Source organism: Trachinotus anak, unplaced genomic scaffold (genome assembly GCF_046630095.1).
Source record: "Trachinotus anak isolate AG129_WGS33_773 ecotype Australia unplaced genomic scaffold, CSIRO_AGI_Tana_v1 ptg000015l, whole genome shotgun sequence".
NCBI lineage: Eukaryota > Metazoa > Chordata > Actinopteri > Carangiformes > Carangidae > Trachinotus > Trachinotus anak.
In genome coordinates, this window is record NW_027273866.1 from 17444820 (window position 1) to 17472528 (window position 27709).

General features: G+C 45.7%; 4 protein-coding genes and 1 long non-coding RNA gene across 11 annotated transcripts; 3 read left to right on the forward strand and 2 right to left on the reverse strand.

Moving 5' to 3' along the window:
* Window positions 1-558: 558 nt before the first annotated feature.
* sec23a (Sec23 homolog A, coat complex II component) lies at window positions 559-18180 on the forward strand. 5 transcript variants are annotated; one of them, XM_071498598.1, is made up of 20 exons: window positions 559-704; window positions 1787-2053; window positions 2176-2233; window positions 2392-2478; window positions 2560-2796; window positions 3137-3213; window positions 3384-3528; window positions 3633-3791; window positions 4052-4167; window positions 4306-4429; window positions 4512-4592; window positions 4687-4776; window positions 11702-11808; window positions 12050-12203; window positions 12284-12361; window positions 12627-12788; window positions 13445-13531; window positions 13907-14062; window positions 17060-17125; window positions 17199-18180. In XM_071498598.1, exons 2-20 carry the CDS (start codon window positions 1833-1835, stop codon window positions 17286-17288), a joined length of 2295 nt encoding a protein of 764 aa, XP_071354699.1. In that variant the 5' UTR covers window positions 559-704; window positions 1787-1832; the 3' UTR covers window positions 17289-18180. The 5 variants fall into 5 exon arrangements, with proteins under 5 accessions (XP_071354699.1, XP_071354701.1, XP_071354697.1 ...); XM_071498600.1 differs by having other exon boundaries at window positions 12663-12788; XM_071498596.1 differs by having other exon boundaries at window positions 13427-13531; window positions 17199-17427.
* On the reverse strand, window positions 6650-9647 carry LOC139633160 (histamine H2 receptor). The gene is made up of 2 exons (XM_071498657.1): window positions 8717-9647; window positions 6650-7072 (listed from the first exon to the last, which is right to left on the reverse strand). Exons 1-2 carry the CDS (start codon window positions 9411-9413, stop codon window positions 6915-6917), a joined length of 855 nt encoding a protein of 284 aa, XP_071354758.1. The 5' UTR covers window positions 9414-9647; the 3' UTR covers window positions 6650-6914.
* Window positions 18181-19077: 897 nt separating the features above from the next.
* LOC139633162 (uncharacterized) lies at window positions 19078-27333 on the reverse strand. Of its 3 annotated transcripts, none has more exons than XR_011693696.1 (4): window positions 26794-27333; window positions 21380-21521; window positions 20290-20434; window positions 19078-19289 (listed from the first exon to the last, which is right to left on the reverse strand). It is a non-coding gene; the product is annotated as an uncharacterized lncRNA (long non-coding RNA). The 3 variants fall into 3 exon arrangements; XR_011693694.1 differs by lacking the exon at window positions 26794-27333 and adding an exon at window positions 22025-22153; XR_011693695.1 differs by lacking the exon at window positions 26794-27333 and adding an exon at window positions 22025-22153 and having other exon boundaries at window positions 20769-21521.
* Window positions 21094-23868, forward strand: clec14a (C-type lectin domain containing 14A). Its single transcript, XM_071498625.1, has 2 exons — window positions 21094-21234; window positions 22039-23868. The coding sequence occupies exon 2, from the start codon at window positions 22100-22102 to the stop codon at window positions 23375-23377; it is 1278 nt and encodes a 425-aa protein (XP_071354726.1). The 5' UTR covers window positions 21094-21234; window positions 22039-22099; the 3' UTR covers window positions 23378-23868.
* sstr1a (somatostatin receptor 1a) lies at window positions 24057-26344 on the forward strand. The gene is given in 3 exon segments (XM_071498646.1): window positions 24057-25168; window positions 25171-25279; window positions 25281-26344. Coding segments are annotated over 3 exon segments (744 nt in total). The 5' UTR covers window positions 24057-24891; the 3' UTR covers window positions 25639-26344.
* Window positions 27334-27709: the final 376 nt, after the last annotated feature.

Here is a 27709-nt window from a genome sequence, read left to right on the forward strand (position 1 = left end):
TAAAATCAGTGCTCTTCTGTCTCTTGTTGAAGTTTCATGTTGACTCTGTAAATCAAAGTCAGGACAGGGTCAGAGACAACAGTTCTCATCTCATCTTTGACCTTTGACCTTTGACCTGACCACTTCGGACTGTGAGTGAACTTTTTTCATGATGAGCTCTTTTTTCTGAAGCTTCATCTCAGTGAATTTTTTTCCCCTGGACTGGGTGAGGCAGCACCAAAGATCGTATATTATCGTGGTGACTCACTCCGATTTTGACTGTGGTCTCTGTGGTTGTATCCTTCTTAAATTACCACATTTTTATGTTGTAATGTTGTGACTTTATTTGTGTTACTTTATCTTTTCCGTAACGTTCAGATCTTTTCTCGGCTTCCGTACTCGCTGTGTCTTGTGATATTAGAGTCGTTTTACTGTGACACTCAGAGACTTCGCCTCCCTGAGGTTGTGTCTGTGTCAAAGACTCATGGGAGCTGTAGTTGTTTAATGCTAACTAAATGAGCTTAGTTACACCTGGGTGTACCTGAAACATCAGATGCTTTGTGTCAGAACTTTTGCTGCCGCTCGGTCAGGAGTGTGGTCCCTGAATATCGGTCAGAGTGAGTCCTCTCTATGTTTGAACTCTCTGTGTCCTGACGTGGCGCCGGGCCGCCGCCATATTGTTTTGCTTCGTTGTCAGTACAGAACAAGGCGGCAGTGGAGAGGAGGTAAGTCCCTGGTCTACCTATATAGACACTCTCACCTGGGCCCGACGGACCCCCCCAGCCTCACCTGGACTCTGTCAGCTCCTCCGTCTGTTGGTCCTGCAACTGTCACCTGTGTGATGTTAGTGACGCTGCAGTTTACCTGCGTAGTTTAGCAGCAGTTAGCTGTGAGGCTAACTGAGCTGAGCCTGCAGTCTGAACTCTGGGAGAAAACTCTCAGTAACTGTGTTTATATTAAAACTCCAGGTCCAGGTGAGTCACTGATACAGGTACCTGTACCTGTAATGTCATAAAAGTACCTGGTGACGTCAGCAGCTGTGGTTCATTCAGACTGCACTTTAAATATCAGCTGATGAAAGAACTGATGACATTGATTGTCAGCTCTGATTGATTACCTGCTCATTGATCTCAGGTCCGTAGACCAGATTCTGTTCTGGACCAGACATCAGAGACAAACTGAAGCCGTTCAAATATTTCACTGTTCAGTGTTTTTATGTTTGATTTTTGTTGTAACGTTTCGTATGTGACGTCATTTTATTTTTTACCTGTGACGTCACGCCTGGGTTGTGGTATCTGAACTTTGCCGGTAACATGTTGTGAATGAGTGAACGGTTCAGTCTGATTTTCTGATCGTGTTACATGAGATCAATCATCATGTTAACTTCAGATCAGGTGTTTTTGTGTTTATGGTGCCAGAGGTGGAGGTAAACCAGGTGTGATGTCATCTGTTGTAGAATGGACCCAGTCAGTGAGCTGGGATCAAATACGCAGAGTGAGGGGTCTTCCCTTATTATCTCTGCTGTGTCCAGCCTCTGGAGGACTGAGTGTTTCCTGTTGAATTTACTGAAGCTCATCAGAACAGAAGAAGAAGAAGCTACGATCATTATAGTGGTGACAGTTTTTGTTAAAGGAGAAGACGTTGGAAACGTTTTCTTTTGTAGCTGGATGTGTGTGGGCAAGACTCTGTGACAGAATATTTCTCAGTCAAATATTAGAAATATGACATCAGTGTCATCTGCAGCAGCGTGTCATGGAAAAATTCTGTCATAAACACATTATTTTTGTTTTGGCCTTTGTCACCCCAGCCTTTACCTGACAGTGTGTCCAACCCCCCCGAGTCCCTGTGTTGCCATGGCGACCTTCCCAGAGTACATTGCTCAGAATGAGGAGCGCGACGGCGTGCGCTTCAGCTGGAATGTGTGGCCCTCCAGCCGGTTGGAGGCGACCCGGATGGTGGTGCCGGTGGCAGCACTGTTCACTCTGGTGAAGGAGAGACCAGACCTGCCCCCGATCCAGTACGAACCAGTACTCTGCAGCCGTGCCACCTGCCGAGCCGTGCTCAACCCCCTCTGGTACGCATCACTGCATGCATGTGTGACATCATCAACAGAGGTCAGAGGTCACCACAAATCACAGACTGTTCTGACACCTGTCTGTCACCTGTCTGACACCCACCTGTCTTTGTGTGTTTCAGCCAGGTGGACTACAGAGCCAAGCTGTGGGCCTGTAACTTCTGCTACCAGAGGAACCAGGTACTGGTTTCCATTTCAGACACCTGAGTCTGGTTCTGCTCCAGCGTTTGACAATGACCTGTTGTGAGAAGAGTCACGTCCTGGTTGCTGTATTGTGACGTTTTTCTTAATCTTGTTGCTTTGATGGTTTGTTGTGTTGTGTGTTTGTTGTGTTTCAGTTTCCTCCGTCCTATGCTGGGATCTCTGAGGTGAACCAGCCTGCCGAGCTGCTGCCTCAGTTCTCCACCATCGAGTATGTGGTCCAGGTAAGACTCACAGACAGGTGCAGGCAGAAACCAGAGACACATATCATCAGACGTGTAACTCAGTCTGGTCTCTGTCCTCAGCGGGGTCCTCAGATGCCACTGGTCTTCCTGTATGTGGTGGACACCTGTATGGAGGACGAGGACCTGCAGGCTCTGAAGGAGTCTCTGCAGATGTCCCTGTCTCTGCTGCCTCCCACCGCACTGGTCGGACTCATCACCTTCGGACGCATGGTCCAGGTCCACGAGCTCGGCTGCGAGGGGATCTCCAAGAGCTACGTCTTCAGGGGGACCAAGGACCTGAACGCCAAGCAGTTGCAGGTAGAAAACAGGACCAACTAACTCAGTCAGGACCAGAACTAGTTTGTATGATGTGTGTTTCACCTGCACACCACTGACCAATCACTGAGTGAGGTTGTTGTGATGTCACAGTGTTTCAGAAATTAACAGGTTCAGTTAACACCACTAACTAAAACTGTAACTAATACTGCAGGTGGTTAATGCTGCTAACTAACGCTGTAACTAATGTTGCAGGTGGTTAACGCTGCTAACTAACGCTGTAACTAATACTGCAGGTGGTTAACACTGCTAAATAACACTGTAACTAATACTGCAGGTGGTTAATGGTGCTAACCAGTTGTCAATCTTCGGTGACTTGCAGGAGATGCTCGGTCTGACCAAACCTTCCTCCACCCAGGGACGAGGACCTCAAACAGCCCAACAGCCTCTGTCTAACAGGTACACGCACACACACTTCACAGCAGACTGAAACCAGCAGATAATGAATACAGGTCTTGGGGGTTGGGTGTGAACCATCAGGGAGAACAGCAAGTTTCAGGGCTGGAGGTTCTTGAGGTCCAGAACCTGGACTGGGGACTTAAGTTCTGTATGTTCTGCTCTGACTCCAGGTTCCTGCAGCCGGTGCAGAAGATCGACATGAACCTGACCGACCTGTTGGGGGAGCTGCAGAGGGACCCCTGGCCCGTCACTCAGGGGAAGAGACCTCTTCGCTCTCTGGGCGTCGCCATGTCCATCGCTGTTGGCCTGCTGGAGGTGAGGGGGTGGGGTTCCGGGTGGTGATGGGTTTCAGGGTCATGTGTGTCATTACACAATCTCATCAGCTTTTTTTTTTTTTTTTTTTTGTTTTTTACCCACAGTGCACCTTCCTGAACACCGGCGCTCGGATCATGACGTTCATTGGCGGCCCAGCAACACAGGGTCCCGGCATGGTGGTGGGAGACGAACTGAAGACCCCCATCAGGTCCTGGCACGACATCGAGAAGGACAACGCCAAGTTCATGAAGAAAGCCACCAAGGTGAGTGAGAGCTGCATACTGACTATTGAGTGTAAATATTAATGTGTTTGGACCTGTCTGAGGCTTTTTATTAATGTTTTTATTGTTGTTTATTCATGTTTTATTAGTGTTTTTATTAATGTTAAAATCACCTGTTTATCGTTGTCCTTGTTTTATTCTTTCATTGTTGTTTATTTCTTTTCATTTGGTTTTTGTCTTTTTAATCCTGGTGTGTGTGCGTGCGTGCGTGCGTGCGTGCGCGCGGGCGCGTGTGTGTGTAGCACTACGAGTCTCTGGCTAACAGAGCGTCCACTAACGGTCACATCATCGACATCTACGCCTGTGCTCTGGATCAGACTGGTCTGCTGGAGATGAAGTGCTGTGCCAACTACACCGGGTACACACACGCAAACACACACGCACACACTTATTAATAAGCTCAGACAGGTTCCAGATCAGTATTTTTTGTGATGAGAACATGACCTGTGTTTGGTTGTCTGATGCTAATGTGTGTGTGTTTGTTGTGTCTCTGTAGAGGCTACATGGTGATGGCCGACTCCTTCAACACGTCTCTGTTTAAACAAACCTTCCAGAGAGTTTTCACCAAAGACGTCCAGGGGTCTTTTAAGATGGCCTTTGCCGCCACGCTGGAGGTCAAGGTACAAACACTGAGAACATAGAGGCCTCGTCCCCAGGTCACTTGTGCCACAGGTGAATAAACTGCTGCGTTCTCTGTTTCAGACGTCAAGGGAAATCAAAGTGTCTGGAGCGATCGGACCCTGTGTGTCTCTGAACGCTAAAGGACCCTGTGTCTCTGAAAACGTATGTAACCACCAACACACAGCTGACCTTTGACCCTTTGGTCCAGTTTCATCTCCAGGACAGATTTACAGGTGTGTTACAACATGTGTTACAGGAGATCGGCACCGGAGGCACGTGTCAGTGGAAGATCTGTGGTTTGGATCCCAGCACCACACTAGCGCTTTACTTTGAGGTCGTCAACCAGGTACAAACACCTGACCTCTGACCTTTAGACAGTCTAAGCAGCTGGTCTGAGACCAGTCTGATGCTACTCAGTGACTCATGATGGTTAAGGTCAACAAAACACACAGAATGGGACACGTTGTGTGTGGGAGAAACATTTCCAGGTTAACAGAGGACAGTTAGCTTCCTGTGAGACGTCGTAGTCACTGGATGTTCCTGCTCCTGTGTGTGAGGAGCATGCTAACATCAGTGTAGCAGTGTGGTTTTCCAATAATCTAGAAATACACAGACATAATAAAGCTCACACTAAACAAATCAATACATATGCACTGACAAAAGGTAAAAATTTCTGTGCCTAGCCATGCTAGTCTATGTTACGCCCAGTCAACATTAGCGAGTCCTCTCACTGTGCTGCAGGCTGAGCAGGTCACTGGTTCTCAGAGTTAGCCGCGCAATGCTAACTCAGCTGTCAGACTTTGTGTCGTAGTCACTGGCGCTAAATGAAACTTGTTCAGGGATCTGGACCCTTTATTATTTATTATTATTATTATTATTATATCAAACTTCAGTTGAACATGTAGCCTTGACAGTGACTCCTCACTGTTTACAGACTGATCTCATGTTTCAGTCAGATTAAACAGTAACTTCACATTAAATCCACATTTTGACTAAATACATGAACCGTCACTTTAGACACTTTATCTACAGACGCTCTATCTACAGACACTTTATGGTCCCAATTCATAAAGTTATTTCAGTGTTTTAAAAGGAAGTGTCCTGACACTGAGGGCAGGGCCCTAACTGATGACTGACAAGGATTTTGGCTGATTAATGAAAAATGATAAAAGAGAAATAATAAAAGATCTATGACACTGTTAAAATATCCTGAGACATCAGAGCCATCCGAGCAGGTGTTCTCCACCACAGGTGTGAAGGTAAGAGACTGACACAGACTGACCCCTCACAGTCCATATGTTCTGTCTGTTGAGTACTGAGGTAGACCTGGTCTGGTTGTTTAGTTTGAGGTTGAAAGCCAGTCTCTGTGTGTGTATGTGTGTCTTCGTTTCTGTGTGTGTGGGTGTGTCTAGCTCTCTGTTTGGACACTGGATTGCATTCTAAATAGAACATAATCTTGTCGGTAAATGGTCGGTTAACAGTCGGTAAACAGTCGGTAGATGAGTCGTCGATCATCCCTCTCTAGTGTGAGCATCCAAAAAGCAGCAGGTGATCAACTGTCAACTGGACTCAAAGTTCTGAATGTGCTGGTGAGAAATGTCCTCAAATCCTATGAACTACGTTTCCTAGAATGCAATCTGATGGTCACAGGTCAGCCTGGTGGTCCCTGCAGATAGCCCAGGTATTCCTTTCTTTGGACTGATGATGACGAGGCTGTGTAGGTCATGGTGGTGTTGGCGTTTTTGATGACTATGGTGGAAGTGTTGACGTTGTTGTGCTGATGCGGTTGGTCGTGCACAGGTGGAGGGCGGAGCTCTGTGGACTTGACTCCAAAGGTGTCCCAGAACACGGGCACCTCTGCATAAACATGCCAACACTCCGCCGTACTGCCGCCCTGTACCGACTGGAGACAGACAGAGGTCATCATACAACATGACATGATCAATGCAGCATCACAACGGTTCATTACGCCACAGAAAATCTAACCCTCCACGACTGTACTGGAGCCACTGGAGGAGGAGCTTGCATCACAATCTTTTTATGATATTTTTTGAAATGAAACAATCAGGAAACAGTGAGCAAGTATTCAGACCTGTTTATGATATACAGCCAACACCCTGCCCCACCTGCCCCACCCCTCTGAATATGAGGTGAAGTCAAATATGTCAGAGAAGAGCTTCATTACATCAGGTCACTCAGCCACAGAGATGCTATGGGGTTTGAATCACGGGGATCTGATATCTGAGTCTGAAACTGAGGACGTGTTTGGAGAGTTTGGGTCATGGTGCTGAGAAAGTGCAGACATCAGAGATAAACAGTGTCTGATCCAGCTGAAGGGAAACAGCGTTATTATATATTTACATCAGTTGTTTTTAACCCACAGTTCTGCCTGAATTTAAACCATCTTCGGGATGTTTATGCTGATTGGACTGAAGACAGGAAGTAGCCAGGTGACATTACATCTTTACCCCTGCTGAGTCTTACTTACGTCTGCGTCATGCAGGTGATCCAGGGGTTGAGTGCAGCGCTGGTCAGAACCAGCCAGGCAGAAAGGGCAGAGGTCACGGCAGGACTCTGATGACCACTGAACGTCTCGTACAAACACACTGAGATGTAGGGCAGCCAGCAGACCAGCAGACACCCTGGGAGCAAAACAGGACAAAGCGCCAGCTGACCAGATCAGGACCAAACAGGCCTCCAGCAGACTAGTTGTAGAGGTCAGAGGACTAGTTGTAGAGAAATCTGAAGACTAGTTGTAGAGGTCTGAGGACTAGCTGTAGAGGTCTGAGGACTAGTTGAAGAGATCAGAGGATTAATTGTAGATAAATCTGAAGACTAGTTGTAGAGGTCTGAGGACTAGTTGTAGAGGTCTGGTGTCAGCTGGTTACAGCTGAATTCACATGCATGATCATCATCTCATACATACACAACACTTTGACATCATAAATATGCTAATTAGCATATCACATCATCCAGCAACATGTAGCTACCTCTCCAGCAGCTTCAACTGCTTTCCACTGATGGAAGTTTTTTACAGATTTCTCAACAGGTTTAACTACATCCTCAGACCAAACACGCTCCAGCAGATACTGGGTTTTGACCTGGTGTTGTTCTTTATAAGAACAGCAGCTGATGCTCATGGGTATTGTAGTGTTAAGCCTCAGGGGGCTTCCCAGTCTGTGCAGCACCCGCCCCCTCTCTCCTCAGACTCCTGGACAGGGAGCATGAAGGAGGAAACGTGAGCAGCAGCTGTGGTTATAACATCACTGTAATGGGAGTCATTAATATAAACATGGAGGCTGATCCTCAGTGACTCTCAGCTCCCTGCTCAGGTTTTATCTCACACATTCAACATAGCGTCTCTGCTCTTGTTGTCATGGTAACACGCACATATGATTCTGCTGTTTGTGTTGAGTTTTATGACCTGTCTCCATGTTCTGTCAACATCCATTCATCAGTCAGGTTTATCACCTGAACACCTCACGTCTGCTCTGCCATTCCTCTAATCACTGTCAAGTTACTGAAACACTTCCTGCTCAGATGTTTCACATTAAAAGAGTTTGAGGACAGGATGGGATCCTGCCACATTTAGCCACTGGTAGACTTTTAACGTGAAGCATGTAGTAGCTTAACATGAAAGCAGCAAAGTGGGAGCAGCTGATAATAATCAGGATGTGAACAGAGAGAGTGAGTGTGACATGATGTCTCTTCTTCTACTGTGATGAGCCTCAGCCTGTTGCATCACTTCCTGATTGAGACTCACTGCAGCCATCAGTCTGTCCTGATGACTTAGAAAGAAATTATAATCTGTTGTCTTATAAAGACAACGATTGCTGAAGCTTCTATAAAGAGACAGTCCCCACCACCTGCTACTGACAAGAAACAACTTTCAGCTGCAGAGGAAACTGACAGTTTTCAGGTCATCTGTCTGTCCCATTCTCATGAACACAAGAACTTAGTGACACCTTGAGGGAACTTCTTGAAATTTGGCACAAACGTTTTGTTTGGACTAAAGGACAAACTGATTAGATTTTGCTGGTAAAAGGTCAAAGTCAGTGTGACCTCACGAAACACTTTTTAACTTTTACTTAAGACTTCACAGCAACTATGACAGAATTTCACACCAATGGTTCTGGTTCACCAATGGTGGTTTTGGTTTGGGAGGTGGAGTCTCCAGAATTTGAAATAACTTTAAGTGAATTTGAACAAAGTTTGGACAAACAAGATGAATTTGATGGGGCAGGTAGGTCGTGTCAGGGACCAATCAGAACAGTGCATGAACTCACCTGAGATTGTGACCATCACAATGGAGCTCCTCAGGTAATTGTTTGCAGGAACATAGAAGCAGTGCAGCTCGTTGCACATGAACGTTCCCCTGCGGGCCTGTTTTCTGGCCACGTAGACGATGTATCCGTACAGAGAGCACATGGTGAGGATGGGCGCCACGATGCCCAACAACATCCACATCATCACAAAATACCTGTTTTCAGGTGTGAAGCTTGGGCAGCAGAGGAACCGTGACTCGCTGTATACGTAGCTGCCAAAGCCCAGCAGGGGCAGGGTGGCATTCGCCAGACCGAACAACCAGACCAGGACCAGCACTGCCCGGCTCCGCCCGGCCGTCCAAATGCTGCGGTAGCTGAGGGCAAAGCAGATCTCTGTGAACTTATCTACAGTCACCCAGGTGAGTGAGTGGATGGAGGAAGTCTGCAGGAGGAGGAAGATGAAGCCGCTGCCCTGACAGAAGGCACCTTTGCTGGGGTATCCAGAGGGCTGGGACAAGCTGTTATGGGCTCCGAAGGGGATGGTGGACAGTCCAAGGGCCAGGTCACTGAGGCTGAAGCTCAGAATGAGACCCAGTGTGTCTGACCGAAGCTCCTTGTTGAGGAGCAGCACCAGCAGGAGGAGGAGGTTCCCACAGATGGAGGCCATGCTGGACAGAACCATCAGAGCAGCATACAATGTCCTCAGAGCGTCCGCCATCTTCACAGGACATGAAGTATGTCACTGATTACATCACAGACCAGTCCAGACAGGTAGGACTCTTAGACCTGTCTGGAACCAGCAGGAACACAGAAATGTTGAGCAGCAGTTCAACATGTCTCTACAACAACTTAGTCAGCGTTTGTGACCACATGATCAAAGTTCTACATCTAGCTCCCATGACAACAACCAAACTATCTCCATGACAACCGATCAACTCAATCAAATGAGGAATGCCAGGAGATGTGGTTGAAGGCTCCAGAAACATAATTTGGATGTTGCAGGAGATCATCAACCTTCAGCTCGTCACTGATGTAACATTACATTTATAAATAAAGTTCAGTGACAAGGTTCTCTGAAACAGTTTTAAACAAACTGTGATGTCACAAAGGGAGTAATAAATAATTATCCAAAGTAAAAATATTCATTCATACACAGATAAAAAAGTGATGGGAGCAGATGAGGATTAAGAGAAATGATGAGGACCAGGTGAGGACTGGGCAGACTGGTGAGTGACCAGTGAAGAGGTAGAACCCACTAAGTTTCTGATGTTGTTCTGTTGCAGCTCGTAAAACATATAAAACCATAGATTTGCTTTTCAACACATACTGTCCATGAAACATAAAGAATAAATTCCACCTACATGGTTGAAGTCACGATGTGACAGCTCCACTTCTGCTTCCTCCAGGTTTAAATCCAAACTGTTCCTCTAGAACCCAAAGCTAACAGAACCAAACCTCTGTGGTCCTCTGAGGTCCAGACTTGATATAAACAGACTGTAAATCCCTACGTTCTTCAGATACATGCTCCATGTTCTGTCAGTCTGAAGTCCAGATCACAGATCCAGGTCCAGATTGCTGATCTAAACAGACAGTAAATCCTACAGAGCTGGTTGGTTGGACCTCAGTCACCACAGAGTTGTGATCAGCTTTGAGTTTGATGAGTCACAGTGACTGAACCTGATGTTAAAATATCATCAGAGATCCAGGAAAGACAGAGCGGCTGCTGAGAGAATCCATCTGCTGTCGACCAGGGTCTGATTCAGTTCCTGGACTCAAAAAGTCCCCCTGCTGAGGGGCAGTGACCCAGGAACTATCAGGGTCTGGTAGTTCACAGAGTGGTCACAGCGAGCAGAGTTCAGATCAACTGAAACTACTCACTGATTAATCCAAAGAGTCTCCAGTTAATTGTCTAATGCTCTCAGCTCTACCTGGACCTGTCCAGTCCAGTTCTCGGAGAAAACTCTCATCCTCTGGAGCCAAACAAAGGTCAAAGGTGAAACCAGGTGATCAGCTGATGTTGCTCATATTAATTGATGACCTGTTTGGTCATTTAAATCTGATCTGAGACCCTCAGAGTCTGATCAGCTCTGAGTCTGAGGAAGGACTGAACAAGGTGTGTCCTGCTGTGTGTGTGTGTGTGTGTGTGTGTGTGTGTGTGTGTGTGTGTGTGTGTGTGTGTGTGTGTGTGTCTCCAGAGGCAGTGTTGCCGTGGTGCACCTGTCAGTCACCTGCTGAGATGATGGTGAGAGGAAACACACACACACACAGGATATTGGATGTTCAGGTAGTGTTGACTCTACAGTCAGCAGATAACTCTGTGTGTGTGTGCGTGTGTGTGTGTGTGTGTGACTCAGGTAATAACAGGTGTACAGGTGTGTAATCATCATCATCATAAACCTGCTGCTGTTGAGCCTCAGACCGCTGAGGGTTCAGGCGTGAAACAGCCAATCAGAGAGCAGGATTGTGACTCACAGTTTGTCTAATGTTATATTTCACTTCCATGACTTGGATTCAGATTTCAAGCTGCTGGAGTAGTGCAGGTATAGACATGTACACACAGGTATAGACCGGTACACACAGATCTAGACAGATATACACAGGTATACACAGGTACACGCAGATATACGCAGGTACATGCAGACAAAGACAGGTACACACAGGTATAGACAGGTACACGTAGATATACACAGGTACATGCAGGTATACACTTGTACACGCAGGTATACACTTGTACATGCAGGTATACACTTGTACACGCAGATATACACATGTACACGCAGGTATACACAGGTACACGCAGGCATAGACAGATACACACAGACATAGCCAGGTACACGCACAGGTACAGTGACAGTTCTGTTTGGTGGGATTCTAACATCCTTCAGTCAGTTACACCAGCAGGTAAAACTCAGAGACCAGTTGACTGTCTGGATCAGGTTATTGATTATTGATCAGCAGCTCCACTTGTTAACCTGGTCTCTTCTTCTTCTCTTGTTTGTTTTGCAGCACAACGCTCCGATCCCTCAGGGCGGCCGTGGAGCGATCCAGTTCGTGACTCAGTACCAGCACTCATCAGGACAGAGACGGATCAGAGTCACCACCACCGCCAGGAAGTAAGACAACACTCACACTTACTGTTTATGACACACACACTCACACGCAAACACACACACACACACACACACCTGCAGACTGAAGCCTTGCTACGCTCTGATGTGTTCACTGACATCATGTAAAGTCTGTGAGCTGGATGGTGCCTTGATACAGGACTGAACGTCTCCGTGGAGATGAGTTAAGGTTCCTGTGACTGTGAGTCCTTCTCTGATTGGCTGATAGAGCTTCTCCTCCTCTCAGCTGGGCAGATGCTCAGACACAGATTCAGAGCATCGCAGCGTCATTTGACCAGGAGGCGGCAGCCATCCTGATGGCGAGGCTGGCGGTGTACCGTGCAGAGACAGAGGAGGGGCCGGACGTCCTCAGATGGTTGGACAGACAGCTCATCAGACTGGTACGAAGACCAGGGTCAGGACACAAATATGGACCCTCAGGTTCTCAGACTGATGTGTATTAACCTTTGTTTCTCTTCAGTGTCAGAAGTTTGGAGATTATCACAAAGACGATCCAAACTCCTTCAGGTTCTCCGAGACCTTCTCCCTGTACCCCCAGGTGATCCACATCCCACAACGCTCTGCAGTACCTGAAAAAAGATTGTAAATTAGAAGGGCACAGAGAGCATAGACCAGATTACTCAAATCCAGATTATTTTCTCGATTATTTTCAGATTGTTACCAGATTATTAAAACATGACCTCCTTGTTGGAGGTAATTAACCTGCAGGTGGAAACTTTTCAGCACATTTTCCAGTTTATCCATGACAGTTTAAATGTGACCTGCTTCACTTCCTGTATCTCACCTGTGCATCTGTGTTTCAGTTCATGTTCCACCTGCGGCGCTCTCCATTCCTGCAGGTGTTCAACAACAGTCCAGATGAGAGTTCATACTACAGACATCAGTTCAACAGACAGGACCTGACTCAGGCTCTCATCATGATCCAACCTGTGCTGTACGCCTATTCATTCAGTGGCCCACCTGAGGTATCCACACACACCTGTACACACACACACTCTTGAATCAATAAAAGTTTTTTGTGATGAAGATGAGGACAAACACCTGCTCACCTGTGCAGTATCACCTTCATCCTCTGTTATTAACACTGACCAAGCAGACGTAGGGATAAGGTGAAAACATTTTTTTTAATATGTTTTCATCTTAATCCTTTAACACCGGAGCCTCAGAATGTCCGCCTGGTGAAATTACCATAATGACACCTATATGCCTAAAGCGCAAGGTCTTAGCTTTCAGAAACCGTTGGACGACAGACTGTCAGGTACCATCAGTCTGTTTGTTTGCTTTTTTCTTTCATCTGTAATAATTAAACATTAATTATGTTCATTAATTAATGTAACACACACACACACACACACACACACACACTGTCAACACTACCTGAGGTATCCACACACACTTGTGCACACACACTCATCCACCTGAGGGTGTAATGAGGTTGAGCAGCTGATTGGCTGCAGGGACACAGTCAGACGCTGAGAATCCGATTTTCAGACAACAAAGCTTTAACGTTGAGAAACAGACAGTCTGAGTTATTGACCAATGTGTGGTGCTGTGAATTAATTTGAGTGATCGATTAGAGTGATTGATCGGAGTGATTGGTCAGAGTGACTGTGTGTTTCAGCCGGTCTTGTTGGACAGCAGCAGCATCCTTCCAGACCGAATTCTCCTGATGGACACATTCTTCCAGATCCTCATTTACCACGGAGAGGTACAGACACACACACTGATACACAATGGAACATCGACACACTCGGAATTATTAGCTTTGTTTCCATGGAGACCACATCCTGTTTCTGACGTGGCTTTAAAGGATCCTGTCAGAGAGTCCGAGGCTCTACACAAACATATGAACACTACACTTTAATAAATCTGCTGAATGACATCTGCTGAATGACATCAGTAAACACTTTTAAAGTGCATTTTACAGGTCTCTGTTTAGGCCCCGCCCCAAAGGAAACTACATCACTGATCGATTAACAAACCATCAAAATAAAGTTCTAATGGAAGGAGAAGTGAAGGTGTCACTGCTGACAAACAGGAAGTATGTGTAACGTGTGGTTAACCCCTGGTCTGTCGCCGGCAGACCGTGGCTCAGTGGAGGAAGGCCGGTTATCAGGACATGCCTGAGTACGAAAACTTCAAACACCTGCTTCAGGCTCCAGTGGACGACGCACAGGAGCTGCTGCACACTCGCTTCCCCATGCCGAGATACATCGACACGGAGCATGGAGGCAGCCAGGTGAGGGCGCTAACACACCTGGATATTCACACACATCGCATTATCATTATTATCACAGTTTATTATTATATATGTATGGACACCATACCTTACTAATACATGAATAAATAAATCAGCAACACATCAGCATGTGTACTGCACAGAAGTGTGTGTACTTTACATCAACACATGACTAAACCTCAGCAGAATAATAATTATAATTTTTACACACAGTTAAACACACATATATACATATTTATATAAACTATATACATATTTATATAAACAGTGTATGTGGAAATGGACACACTGTCCATTTCCACATACACTGTAAATTATACATATGAAGCTGCTTACGTACATACTTATGTATAGACTGAATGAATACATACCTACATATGCACATACAAACATATTTACTCTATATATATATATACACACACACACACACACATACACATACATACATATTTACACACACACACACACACAGATAAATACATATATTTATATATATCTGTATAAACACTACATTGTCAAAACACTCACCCAACCAAATACTTGAAATCAGGTGTTCCAATCCCCTCCATGGCCACAGGTGTATAAAATCAAGCACCTAGGCATGCAGACTGTTTCTACAAACACTTGTGAAACAATGGGTCGCTCTCAGGAGCTCAGTGAATTCCAGCGTGGTACTGTGATATGATGCCACCTGTGCAACAAGTCCAGTCGTGAAATTTCCTCGCTCCTAAATATTCCAGAGTCAACTGTCAGTGGTATTAAAACAAAGTGGAAGCAATCGGGAACGACAGCAACTCAGCCACGAAGCGGTAGGCCACGTAAACTGAGAGCGGGGTCAGCGGATGCTGAGGCGCATAGTGTGCAGAGGTCGGCAACTTTCTGCAGAGTCAATCGCTGCAGACCTCCAAACTTCATGTGGCCTTCAGATTAGCTCAAGAACAGTGCGTAGAGAGCTTCATGGAATGGGTTTCCATGGCCGAGCAGCTGCATCCAAGTCATACATCACCAAGTGCAATGCAAAGCGTCGGATGCAGAGGTGTAAAGCACACCACCACTGGACTCTAGAGCAGTGGAGACACATTCTCTGAAGTGACGAATCGCGCCTCTCCATCTGGCAATCTGATGGACGAGTCTGGGTTTGGCGGTTGCCAGGAGAACGGTACTTGTCTGACTGCATTGTGCAAAGTGTAACATTTGGTGGAGGGGGGATTATGGTGTGGGGTTGTTTTTCAGGAGCTGGCCTTGGCCCCTTACCTCCAGTGAAAGGAACTCTGAATGCTTCAGCAAACCAAGAGATTTTGGACAAATCCATGCTCCCAACTTTGTGGGAACAGTTTGGAGATGGCCCCTTCCTCTTCCAACATGACTGTGCACCAGTGCACAAAGCAAGGTCCATAAAGACATGGATGAGAGAGTTTGGTGTGAATGAACTTGACTGGCCTGCACAGAGTCCTGACCTCAACCCGATAGAACACCTTTGGGATGAATTAGAGCGGAGACTGAGAGCCAGGCCTTCTCATCCAACATCAGTGTGTGACCTCACAAATGCGCTTCTGGAAGAATAGTCACAAATTCCCATAAACACACTCCTGAACCTTGTGGACAGCCTTCCCAGAGGAGTTGAAGCTGTTATAGCTGCAAAGGGTTCGGGTTAGGACCGACGTCATATTAAACCCTATGGATTAAGAATGGGATGTCACTTAAGTTCATATGCGAGTCAAGGCAGGTGAGCGAATACTTTTGGCAATGTAGTGTGTGTGTATATATTTATATATATACACATATACACATATACACATATACATACATACATACATGCAACTACCTACATGTATGTACATGCTGGAAATACAGACACTCACTGGCCACTTTATTAGGTACACCCTTTCAACTGCTTGTTAACGCAAATATCTAATCAACCAATCACATGGCAGCAACTCAGTGCATTTAGGCCTGTAGACATGGTCCAGACGACCTGCTGAAGTTCAAACTGAGCATCAGAACGGTGAAGAAAGGTGATTTAAGTGACTTTGAACGTGGCATGGTTGTTGGTGCCAGACAGGCTGCTCTGAGTATTTCAGAAACTGCTGAACTACTGGGATTTTCCCGCTCAGCCATCTCTAGGGTTTACAGAGAATGGTCCGAAAAAGAAAAAAAATATCCAGTGAGCTGCAGTTCTCTGGGAGAAAATACCTTGTTGATGTCAGAGGTCAAAGGAGAATGGCCAGACTGCTTCAAGCTGATAGGAAGACATCAGTCACTCACATAACCACTTGTTACAACCAAGGTTTGCAGAAGAGCATCTCTGAACGCACAACAGGTCAATCCTTGAAGCAAATGGGCTCCAGCAGCAGAAGACCACACCTGGTTCAGGCTGGTGGTGGTGGTGTAATGATGTGGGGGGGTATTTTCTTGGCACACTTGCTGACCATGTCCATCCCTTCATGACCACAGTGAACCATCTTCTGATGCTGCTTCCAGCAGGATAACGCACCATGTCACAAAGCTCAAATCATCTCAAACTGGTTTCTTGAACCTGACAATGAGTTCACTGTCCTCAGATGGCCTCCACAGTCACCAGATCTCAGTCCAACAGAGCAGCTTTGGGATGTGGTGGAACAGGAGATTTGCATCATGGATGTGCAGCTGACAAATCTGCAGCAACTGTGTGATGCTGTCATGTCAATATGGACCAAAATTTCTGAGGAATGTTTCCAGCTCCTTGTGGAATCTATGCCACAAAGAATTAAGACACTTCTGAAAGTAAAAGGGGTCCAACCCGGTACTAGAAAGTGTACCTAATGAAGTGGCTGGTGAGTGTATATAATCACATATATTTATACAACACAGGTGCATACATACCTGCACATACACAGACATATGAAGATCACACACTCACACCATCTCTGTGTGAAGCACATGTGTCGTCATGTAAACACGTCTCAAACATGTGAACTGTTCATATTCACTTACATGTCAACTGATGATGTCATCCAGGCTCGTTTCCTGCTCTCCAAAGTGAACCCCTCCCAGACCCACAACAACATGTACACCTGGGGACAGGTGAGACCCTCTCCCTGCAACATGATGTTGTGTTGATATGAAACCAGTGTTTAACACCTCGTTGTCTGTGCAGGAGTCTGGAGCTCCCATCCTGACGGATGACGTCAGTCTGCAGGTGTTCATGGATCACCTGAAGAAACTTGCTGTCTCCAGTGCTGCCTGATCTCACCTGTCTCCACCTCACCTGCCTGTTTTATGTTTACTGTTTTGTTTTGCATTTGCTGCCTAAGTTCTCCACATTGCTGTTACCTGTCAGCGGCCAGCCTGCCAGCCAATCAACAGCAGGTTCAGAGCAACGACAGCCAATAGTGGCATAGCTCTGAGCCCTGAGTGAAGACTGCTGCATCATCACTTCCACTGTTTGACTTGTTTTTATGTTTGTGGACATTTTCAGCTAAAACAGCGTGAAGAGGAAAAGTTAGTTTGAACTGATGTGATGTGATGAAACAGAATCCAACCTGAGAACAGAGCAGCTGATCAGCAGGTTTACATGTTGAAGCCTGTTTTCACAGCAGGTGAACATTTACTGTCATTTTACAATTATCTACATTTACTCTCCCACTCACTTAGTCTCATTGCAAGAATCAATCAGGATGTAAAACTTGATCAGTGTGTTCCTGTTTGTCACCAGCAGGTGTCAGGCTTCACACAGGTTAGTGTTTGTAACAGCTGATGTTTCTGTCACAACTGTGAGATCAGATTGTCCCTGCTGAACAACAGCAGTCAGACCATCAACAAACTACGTCATGACAACAAGAGTCTGATGAGAACCTGGGAATGCTGTGTCATTTCATTCAACGTCTTTTGCTCTGCATGCAGCAGCTGCTTGATCCAAATTATGTGGAGGTTTATAGAAAGACTGGAGGTTTTTCCGACAGGAGCGGTGAGGATGTCAGATCTACACAGTCTCTGATCTGTTGGTGTTTGTTGAGTTTCTCTTTAACGCTGGCGAACACTAAAAATCCTCCACAAAAAAAAAAAAAAAAACACAAATTGTGTTTTTCCTCAAGTTCTGTCTTTATTTTCATGTTTCTAATAAAACTGTTGAAGTTCAATTTCTGTTTTTTACAACATGAAAGTTACAAAACAGAAAAAACACAGGTACATACAGCCACGTGTACATGCTGTACTATAGCATGTTGATGACTTATTATGACACACACATGTACATACATGTGTAACCCGTCCCTCCACACCTCCCCAGGCCTGAGTTGTGTGTTGGTGTGATGTTTGTGGAGGAGTGTCGTGCGGAGAGAAAGGCACCGGGCTCGGGGTTGTGAGGCCGGAGCTGAGCCTTTATTCCAGTCTGTGTCCTCACCAGCACCGAGGCTGCTGGCTCCAGAATCTTGCGGGGCAAGGAAAGTAAACTACAAGCATGGCGCCCACACGGACTTGACCGTGACACTACGGTGTCCTGGAGGGACATCTTGCTAGACTCTTATTACATAGACTGCGCAACAGCCACACCTTGTGTCATAGTTAGGCAATATATATATGTATATATATATATATGTATGTATATGTATATATATATGTATATACATACATGCATGGGTTGGGACACTGGTCAGAGAATCCTCTGGTGTTGGACAGTTATTTAGTTCTACAACTTGGTCATAGAAGCACAGAGGTGCATGTGGTCTGAACCAGGTCTAGGATACTGCTGACACTGCTGGACTGGATTCTACTGTGTTTACTGTCTGATAATTCTACTGACTTTACTCCCACTTCTACTATGTTTATTCTCTGACTTGGTTGCCATGGAGACAATTCTCCTTTTTGACTCACCCTGATTGTTTTTGTCATCATGATCCTCCCTGAATCTGATGCCAGGGTGACAACCCTCCTCCATGTCTTTGTTGCCATGGTGATGATCCTCAACCAGCTGAACAAACAGAGGAGTAAAAACAAACCTGCTTCGGTTTGTTCACCATTGCCATGGAGATCACCGCTGCAGTGATGCAGTGAAGACCAGCACTCTGGTCTTATGTGGGCCAGCGCCGCAGGTTGAGTAATAGAGTTTAGTTTTCATCTTTTATTTTGTTAATTAGTCTGGTCCTCTACAGGAAGTTGTTATTTCCTCAGTAGAGCTCCACCTCTGACTGAGAGCAGCAGGACAGGGATCAATAATCTGCATTGGCTCCTTTAAAATCCTCCTCCTCACCTGCAGAGATATTAATGTTCAGACACATCGTATCTTCAAGAGCTGATAGTTCCCTATGATCCTAACAGGACACTCTCCCTAACTAACCCTCTCTAAACACAGGTCTACTGTGGTTTCTACTGGGGGCAGAGCCTTCAGTTATCAGGCTCCTCTCCTGTGGAACCGGTTCCCAGTCTGGGTCCAGGATCAGAGCCCCTCTCTACATTTAAGATCAGGCTTCAGGTCCTCTTTGATAAGTCTCATAGTTAGACCTGAACCACCCCTTAGTGATGCTGCTATAGACCTGGTCCCCTCCCTCTCTTGAGATCTCTCCCTCCACCTTGTCCTCCTGACTCCTGGACTCTTAAAAAAAATATGGTAACTGACAGCACAATAATCAAACTGTGACTTAATATTTTGCCAAACATTTCAAACTTTTTTTCTGTGTAATAATGTAATTGTGGTATATTATTAGTATATTATTACATATTTCTATTTCTTATTTCCTGTTCCCACATGTACTGTTCTAGTATCTTTACACATTTTTATTTTTCTTATTTTTTTTATTTGTCTTATAATTTTTCTGTGCTCTGTTCCCCTCTTGAATCAATAAAAGTTTTTTGTGACGAAGATGAGGACAAACACCTGCTCACCTGTGCAGTATCACCTTCATCCTCTGTTATTAACACTGACCAAGCAGACATAGGGATAAGGTGAAAACTTTTTTCCTTTCCTTTTTTTAAATATGTTTTCAACTTAAACAAACAGCTTTAAGTGAAATAGGTGAACCCACATAAGGATAATGGAAAAACACACTGGTCTGTTAAAGACCGGTGATGAGCAGCTCGCTGTTAAGAGACTGAGGGGGGGGGGGGGGGGGGGGGTGCTCAGACGACAGACTGTCAGGTACCATCAGTCTGTTTGTTTGCTTTTTTCTTTCATCTGTAATAATTAAACATTAGCTATGTTCATTAATTAATGTAACACACACACACAGTCAAGTTACTCATAACAATGTTACCATGACAGCAGCAGTCCATTATTTGTAGCTCCGCCCTCCATGATCTTTGACTTCCTGTCATTCTTCAAACACTTCCTCCAGGAAGCCTCTGGGTCACCGTGACAACAGAAGTCCTCCATGTCCACTGTTTGTTCAGATACAAAAACTGTGTGTGTGTGTATGTGTGTGTGTGTGAGAGAGAGAGAGACACAGTTTGAACAACATAAAAAATCTCTGAAATGAAGGACCTAAAAAGTCTAAAATCATTATATTTGTCAAGCACCTTTGGTGTCTTCCAGTGAAGCTCTTAAAGCTAACCCTAACCTTAATCTACTCAAGGATCCTGGAACCTCCTCAAGAACCATTTGAACCATCACTGATCACTTGTGTCTTCTCAAAGTCCAGACATACAAGGTTCTGACCTGGTCTTGTTTAAATATTCTTTTATTTTATATTGTTGATACAGTGGAAACACTAGAAAAAAGAGAAACAGTAGATACCGTAGATGCTGATAATATGAAGCTTCTTGTCTGTATCTGCTCTTGTGTTTCTGTTTGCCTGTGCAGGATCAATTAAGATGATCTGATCTTAATTTGAAAAACTTCGGAAACAGACAAACATCACAGTCTGAATTCAGCAGTGAAGTTTCCTCAGTGTGAGCGACAGTGTTGGTCTTTCTCTGGAGGAAACTGGCTTGCCGTATCAAGACAAACACACTTCCTGTCCTGGGGGGGGGGGGGGGGGGGGGCATTGAATAAGGGGTGAGGCCACCAATAGTCAGTCTGTCAGCAGAGTTACTCTGGAGGAAAACCAGCAGAAACTGGGAGAGACTGGAGAGACCAGAAGTAAAGAAGGAGAAGCTGGAAGAGAAAGAGCAAAGAAAGAAGAAATCTGGACAAAGAGGAAGAAAGAGTAGAAACTAGAAGTGAATGAGTCAGTTTCCTTGTGTTGAACATAAAGACGAAGGTAAGAAAACTTAAATTCAGATTTCTGTCATTTTCGCACAAACATGAGATGTAAAATAGTAAAAACCATCAGACTTCCAGACAGGAACAGGACCAGTCTCTGTTTTCAACAAGGAAGGTTCCTGATTTCCTTCTTGCTCACTCACTCTTTGATCACGTCTCCAGTCGATAAATCAAAAAACACATCCTGTTGCCCTTCACCTCTTCAGTTCTTGGCCTCAGTAGCAGTGTGATGGTGTCTTGTCAGTTAGACTGAGCTCAGCCAATCACTGCAGGTTTTGGGTTGTGCTGCAATTAACGATGGAGGAGAGGTTAATTAGTAGAGCCTGATTGAAACTGTACAATAATTCATGATCCTCCTACTGAAACAAACTGAAAATATTTACTGGATGAAAGGGAAGTTACATGAAATAACTGTAGTCATCTGGTCTTTCATTACTGTTATCGTTCAATTACATGATGGTTGACAGCTGATCTTTTCACAGAATGAGTATCTTGAAAAGTGTTTGTTAAATAAAATGAATTATTATTATTATCATTAAAATGTATCTATTTGATCTTCTGCCCAAGTGGAGAACCAAAAGCACTGACTTTGGTGGTCTGTTGAGTTGAAGACATATCTAATCAATAATCTGATCAATGCAGTGAACATGTTTCTCAACTTAACATAGAAATGTAGAGTTGAGTATCATCTGCATATTATGGTAGAAAGTAGTCCTCACGTTTCAGGCACTGTTTGAAAAACTGATATTCTTCATTTGCAAACAGACTCAAACATTTTCTGCTGTCACCTTCATTTTGACAGAGTATCATCATCATCATCATCATCATATTCATCATCATCAGAGGGAAAGGAGTCAGGAAAGATGGCCTCGTGGTTCAGCTCCTGTTGGATTCACCTTTGGATCTTCATCCTGTCCAGAAAAGCCTTGGCTGACTTGGCTTCACCACGACATTACACCATCAATCAAACCAAAGTCAACTTTGACCAGGCCACAGAGGTCTGTTCTCCTGGTGTACTGACCACCCTCACCACTGAGCAGGAGGCCACCAAGATCCTCAGGCTCATCTCCATGTCAGTATTGCCTCAGAATGAACTCAGGTTCTGGGTCGGACTGAGGAAAGCCAAGAATGAGTGTGTCGTCCCCGCACTGCCACTCAGGGGATTCAAGTGGACAGAGGATGGCAGCGAGGAGTCTCAGGTGAGCCATTGGATGAAGGAGCCAGAGAACACTTGCACAACAGTTCGCTGCGCTGCTCTACAGGTGGAGGTTGATCAGTCAGCAGTGACCAGATGGGGTCTGATTCCAGTCTCCTGTAAGAACACTTATAAGTTCATCTGCAAACTTAGAGACAGACAAACAAAACAGAGATCTGAGGACAGAAAGACCACTACTACACCTGCTACACTGGAACCAGTGACACCTGAATCTGCTGCACCTGAACGACCCACACTTGCTGTACCTGTACCACCTACACCTGCTGCACCAGAAACACCAAAACTTGCTACGCAAGGACCAGACCTGAAACTTAAACCTGAACCTGAACAGCAGGGACCTGAACTTGGGTCTGGACCACCACTAGGGTCAGACTCGTGTGTGCACCCCAATATATCTGGTGTCCGCTTCTTCAGTCTGGACTCCAACAGCACCAGTAGGATCACGGTAAAGTGCTGGTCCAGAGTCCAGCTGGAGCTCCACTGCTGGGGTCGTCCTGCCGTCTGGCGTCTACTGGATGACTCCCCTGCTAACTTCACGACCATCTGCCAACCATGCAGTGAGGGCTTCCAAAAAGACGCTTTCGGAAACTGCGTGGACATTGACGAGTGCAGCAAAGGTGCCCACTGCAGGTACACCTGTCTGAATATCGAGGGCTCCTACAAGTGTGTTTGCTATGACGAGAATGGGAAGTACCACAACGAGAACTCATCAGCGTGCACAGATAGTGGCTGGCTGTCGTTGGGCATCCTGATCCCGGTTGTGGTTGCCGTGGTGGTGCTGGTGGTGGTTGTCGCAGTGGCAGTGAAGTGCTGCCTGATGAGACGGTTAAAGAAACGTGCCATGAAGAAGTCACAGAAGATGGCAAAAAAGAAGTCGGATGGTCAGGATTCCTTCACAACAGCCAATGAGAAGACAGCAACATGAGCAGGCAGAGCTGTGATTGGTTGAAGTCATATCAAAATAATCATGTGGCAGATGAACTGACTAAAACTTCTAAGGAAAACATAAAAAGTTTATTTTCAGTTTAAAGGGTTAGGGTTATTATATAAACAAGCTTGACTCAGTTTGTTTCTGTGGCAGATGAAGATCTGGATTCAGACCAAATTCTTCTGAATTTGTCTTTTGGACATTAACCCTAGAACACTAACGTTGGGTGATTTTCACCCACACGATTCTTGTCATGTAATTTTCATTGTGTTGCTGCTGTCTGAGTTGCATTGGTCCTTGGGTAGATTTCATTTTAAAAACAGAAACTGAAATCCTTAGTGTTGGCTTAGCTACATGTTGGTTCAAGATCCATAGGTTCAAAAGTGTATTATTAGAATATATTGTGTTTGTATTTCATATACATATATCTATATATATATATATATATATATATTGTATTGTATTATATTATAATATATGAACAAACCATGTGCACAAACATTTAACTGCGTGGTGATTTTGTTCCAGTGAGATAAAAATAATAGTAAATGTCTGTGTTTATGCAGAAATATGTGGACAGCCTCTGTAGTAATCACCGTGACACACAACTGTCTATATAGTTTTGGCCTGGGGGTGTGTTCACTCCACTGAGACAGTTTGAGAGAAATCAGTTTATGGTAAGAACTACTCTACATTAATCACATATGGGCAGAAAATTCTGCTCTCCGCATACTTTTGGCCATGTACCGTTCAAATGAGATCATTTTAGACAAATCAGAAAAAACTGTCTGTGAGCACACTCTATGGCCAAAATTATATGGACAGCTGTTAAGGCCAACTCTGTATTAACCTGGAGTCCAGCTGTCCGATTACTTTTCATAGATACTGTAAGCGGACAGGAAATGGTAAGTGTGTTTACAAACTGGTTTTCCTGTTTCCTGACGACAAACAGGAAATTACATCCCCCCCAGCTGACTCATGGGAGATTGTGATGACTTCAGAAGATGTGTGAGTGCTTATCAACCTGGGGGTTGGGATCCTTCAGGGGTCCAAATGTAAACATGAAGATGATTAAAGCTTAATTATTAAGCTTTAATTATTATTAAAGTTCAACATTAAACTCCAGCTGATTAATAACTGGATCAGATCCCACTGCACCTGCTGCACGTTGTTGGATCAGTAGTTATATTGATTATCCAAGTCAACTCTCACTCCCTCTCTCTCTCTCTTTCTATTCCTCTCTCCCTCTCTCTCTCCCTCCCACTCTCTCTTCGACTCTTTCTCTCTCTCTCCCTGTCTTCTATCCCTCTCTCACTTGCTCCCTCCCTCTCTCTCCTCTCTCCCTCCCTCTCTCTCCCTCTCTCGCTCTCTCACTCCCTCTCCCTTTCTCTCTCTCTCATTCCCTCTCTCTCTTTAATTTGAGTAGAAGCTGCAGCTCCTTTTCCTGCCTCTTGAGTGTCTGTTTTTATTTCTCTGGATGAACAGATGAATCTCTCCGTCATCAGTCTGTGATGCAGCTCACCACCTCTTCCTCCTCCTCCTCTTCCTCCTCCACCTCTTCCTCCTCCTCTTCCTCTTCCTCCTCCACCTCTTCCTCCTCCTCTTCCTCCACCTCTTCCTCCTCTTCCTCCTCCTCCTCCCCCTCTTCCTCCACCTCTTCCTCCTCTTCCTCCTCCTCCTCCTCCTCCTCTTCCTCTTCCTCCTCCTCCTCCTCCTCCACCTCTTCGTCCTCCTCCTCCTCCTCTTCCTCCTCCTCCTCCTCCTCTCCTCTCCCGGTCACTCTGGAGGACGGGGCGGCTTGTCTCTGCTTAACGGCTCCAGCGGCGGGCAGCACGGCTCCATCTGCTCGGTGGTGTGTCCGGTGGGTCTGAGCAGGAACTCCATGGTGATTTACGTCATCGGCCACCAACCTGTACCTGCCGAACCTGGCGGTGGCGGACGAGCTGCCGATGCTCAGCGTGGACCCCTACACCACCGTGGTGCACCCGCTGCGGGCGTCCCGGGACCTGCTGGTGCCAGATGCTGGAACCGGAGCGGCGCTGGATGGCGGTGTTTGCGATGTACGCCTTCCTGATGGGCTTCCTGTTTCCGGTGCTGGCCATCTGCCTGTGTTATGTGCTGATCTTGAGTCAGAGAGGAAGATCACCATGATGGTGTTCGTGGTGTGCTGGATGCCCTTCCATGTGGTGCAGCTGGTGAGGGTCTTCCTGCAGCGTCACGACCCCACCCTTAGCCAGCTGGCCGTTGTCCTTGGTTAAGCCAACAGTTGTGCAAACCCACTGCTCTACAGCTTCCTGTCCGCCGCTCCTTCCAGAGGATCCTGTGTCTGCACTGGATGGAGGCTTCTGAAGAGCCCCTGGATTACCTGGCCCGGGACCTGTTGCCTCCAAACACCAGCTCCAGGATGTGGTCTGAGCCCTGCTGACACCTCTCAGATTTAAAGGACCAGACTGTTTCATGTGTAGTCCTGCTGAAGCCATGAGGGTCTGAGTCCATGTCTGCAGGAGTCTGTGTTGACCGTCTGCAGGATGAACCGGTTCAGATTCTGCAGAGTAAACAGTGGTTTAGTTGTGATACAGGTTGGTGGGTGATGGGTCCAGTCCAGGGGGCCATTAGTACTGGACTGCAGGGAGCCTGGTTTAATTTGTCTAAATCCAAGGACTCTGTGGACACTTAGGCCTTGAGCCCCTGGACTACCCGTCCCCTCAGATTGGCCCACAACTTCAGGATGTGGTCTGAACTGTGCTTACACCTCAAGGATTTAAAGGATCAGTCTGTTTTTTATGTTGTAGTCCACAAGGGTTCACAAGATTCCACAGCCAAACATAACTTCATGGACCAAACATGGACTTCAGAAGTCTTGTATCAGACCTGAATCCCCCAGAGTCCCCCTCTGAAGTTTCTCTGTCTTGTCACTGACTGAAGTTTAAATAAAGATTCAGTTCAGATCTGAGATCAGCTAAATGAATGAAGCTCATTTATGTTGACAGTTCAATTCAATTTTATTTGTATAGCGCCAAATCATAACATACATTATCTCCAGGCTCTTCACAGGGTGAGGAAAGACCTGATTTTATTATAGAACAACCAACAGTTCCCATGAAGAGCAAGCAACAGAACTGTTCAAAGATCCTAACGTTCATCTACAGAACTGTTTCTAAAAGTATATAAAACAGAACCAAAGTATACTTTTTATTCCTCAGTGAACTTCATCCAAAGGTCACTAAAGAGTAAAAACCTTAGTCAGTATTTGCCAAGACCCTGCCTTTGCCTTTAAACCAGCACCAGGTCTCCTTGCACACCAGGTCTAGGTTCTTCAGGATCCTGTCAGGTGGGTTCTTCCAGCATCTTGAAGAACCTGCCTCAGTTCTTCTGTCTCAGTTTCCCTGTCTCCTCATGTGATCCATACTCACTCCATGATGCTGATGTAGCGGGCTGGTACTCTCTCTCTCTTGCGTTGTGTTGTCGGAATAATGGCGCACACACACACACAGTCGCTGTCCAGCTCGACCCACGTTTATTGCTGATGAACAACAGAGAAGTGAGCTCTCCACAGCCAGCTCTCAGCACAGTGCTACACAGCACACCCTGAAACTAAATGAAAGAAATTAAACTCGTTGCTCGTTTCACCGCCAGGATTAGCCACGACAACATCAAGCTAACAAAGTTACCAAAGACATGTTGAGCAACTAAAACACACTTTTACCCCTAAAGATAACAGTATTTTAGCGGAGCTCTATACAAGACAAGCCACCACAAGGTCCGGTAACTGCAGCCTGTTAACTAATTACAGGGTGCACCTGAGAAGTCTGCAGGGGCCCTTCAGAGTGTGGCGTTCAAATACGGTAAGAAAATACGGTACTAAATCAGCGGTCAATGTACAAAGCAATAAAAACAATTGAGACAGCAATCAACATAATGTCAAGACAGATAGTAATGGCAAGTGAGATCACTACTCTACTTACTCCGTTACACTGAGTTCAGGACTCTGTGGGGACCAGGACTCCCGGTTCTTCTTCTCTGATTTGTAGGCCTTTATGAATCTGTGTGTTTGGATCTGTTCTCCTGCTGCAGGGTGAATCTGAACCAATCAGACTGCTCAGTACTGTGGGCTTACAGACGAGGTGAATCCAGGTTGCTATACCACACAGTATAAAGATGTAACGTGGACTGACACATCAACCTGGTGGTAGCCCTGCCCCCTGCTCAGACTCATACAGGTGGATCTGGACCTACATAGACTGCTGATTTGTTTTGGTGTGTATGACCTTTGACCTCAGTGAATGTGACTCCTCCCCCTCTGTCAGAGCAGTGACAATCATTAATCAT

Coding starts and splice junctions, on each gene's coding strand:
- sec23a (XM_071498596.1), top strand. CDS start 1,833: ATGGCGACCTTCCCAGAGTACATTGCTCAGAATGAGGAGCGCGACGGC. Junction 4,777..11,701: donor ACTTTGAGGTCGTCAACCAG/GTACAAACACCT, acceptor TTTGTTTTGCAG/CACAACGCTCCGATCCCTCA. Junction 12,362..12,626: donor CCTTCTCCCTGTACCCCCAG/GTGATCCACATC, acceptor TCTGTGTTTCAG/TTCATGTTCCACCTGCGGCG.
- LOC139633160 (XM_071498657.1), bottom strand. CDS start 9,413: ATGGCGGACGCTCTGAGGACATTGTATGCTGCTCTGATGGTTCTGTCC. Junction 7,073..8,716: donor TGTGATGGTCACAATCTCAG/GTGAGTTCATGC, acceptor TTTTGCTCCCAG/GGTGTCTGCTGGTCTGCTGG.
- clec14a (XM_071498625.1), top strand. CDS start 22,100: ATGGCCTCGTGGTTCAGCTCCTGTTGGATTCACCTTTGGATCTTCATC.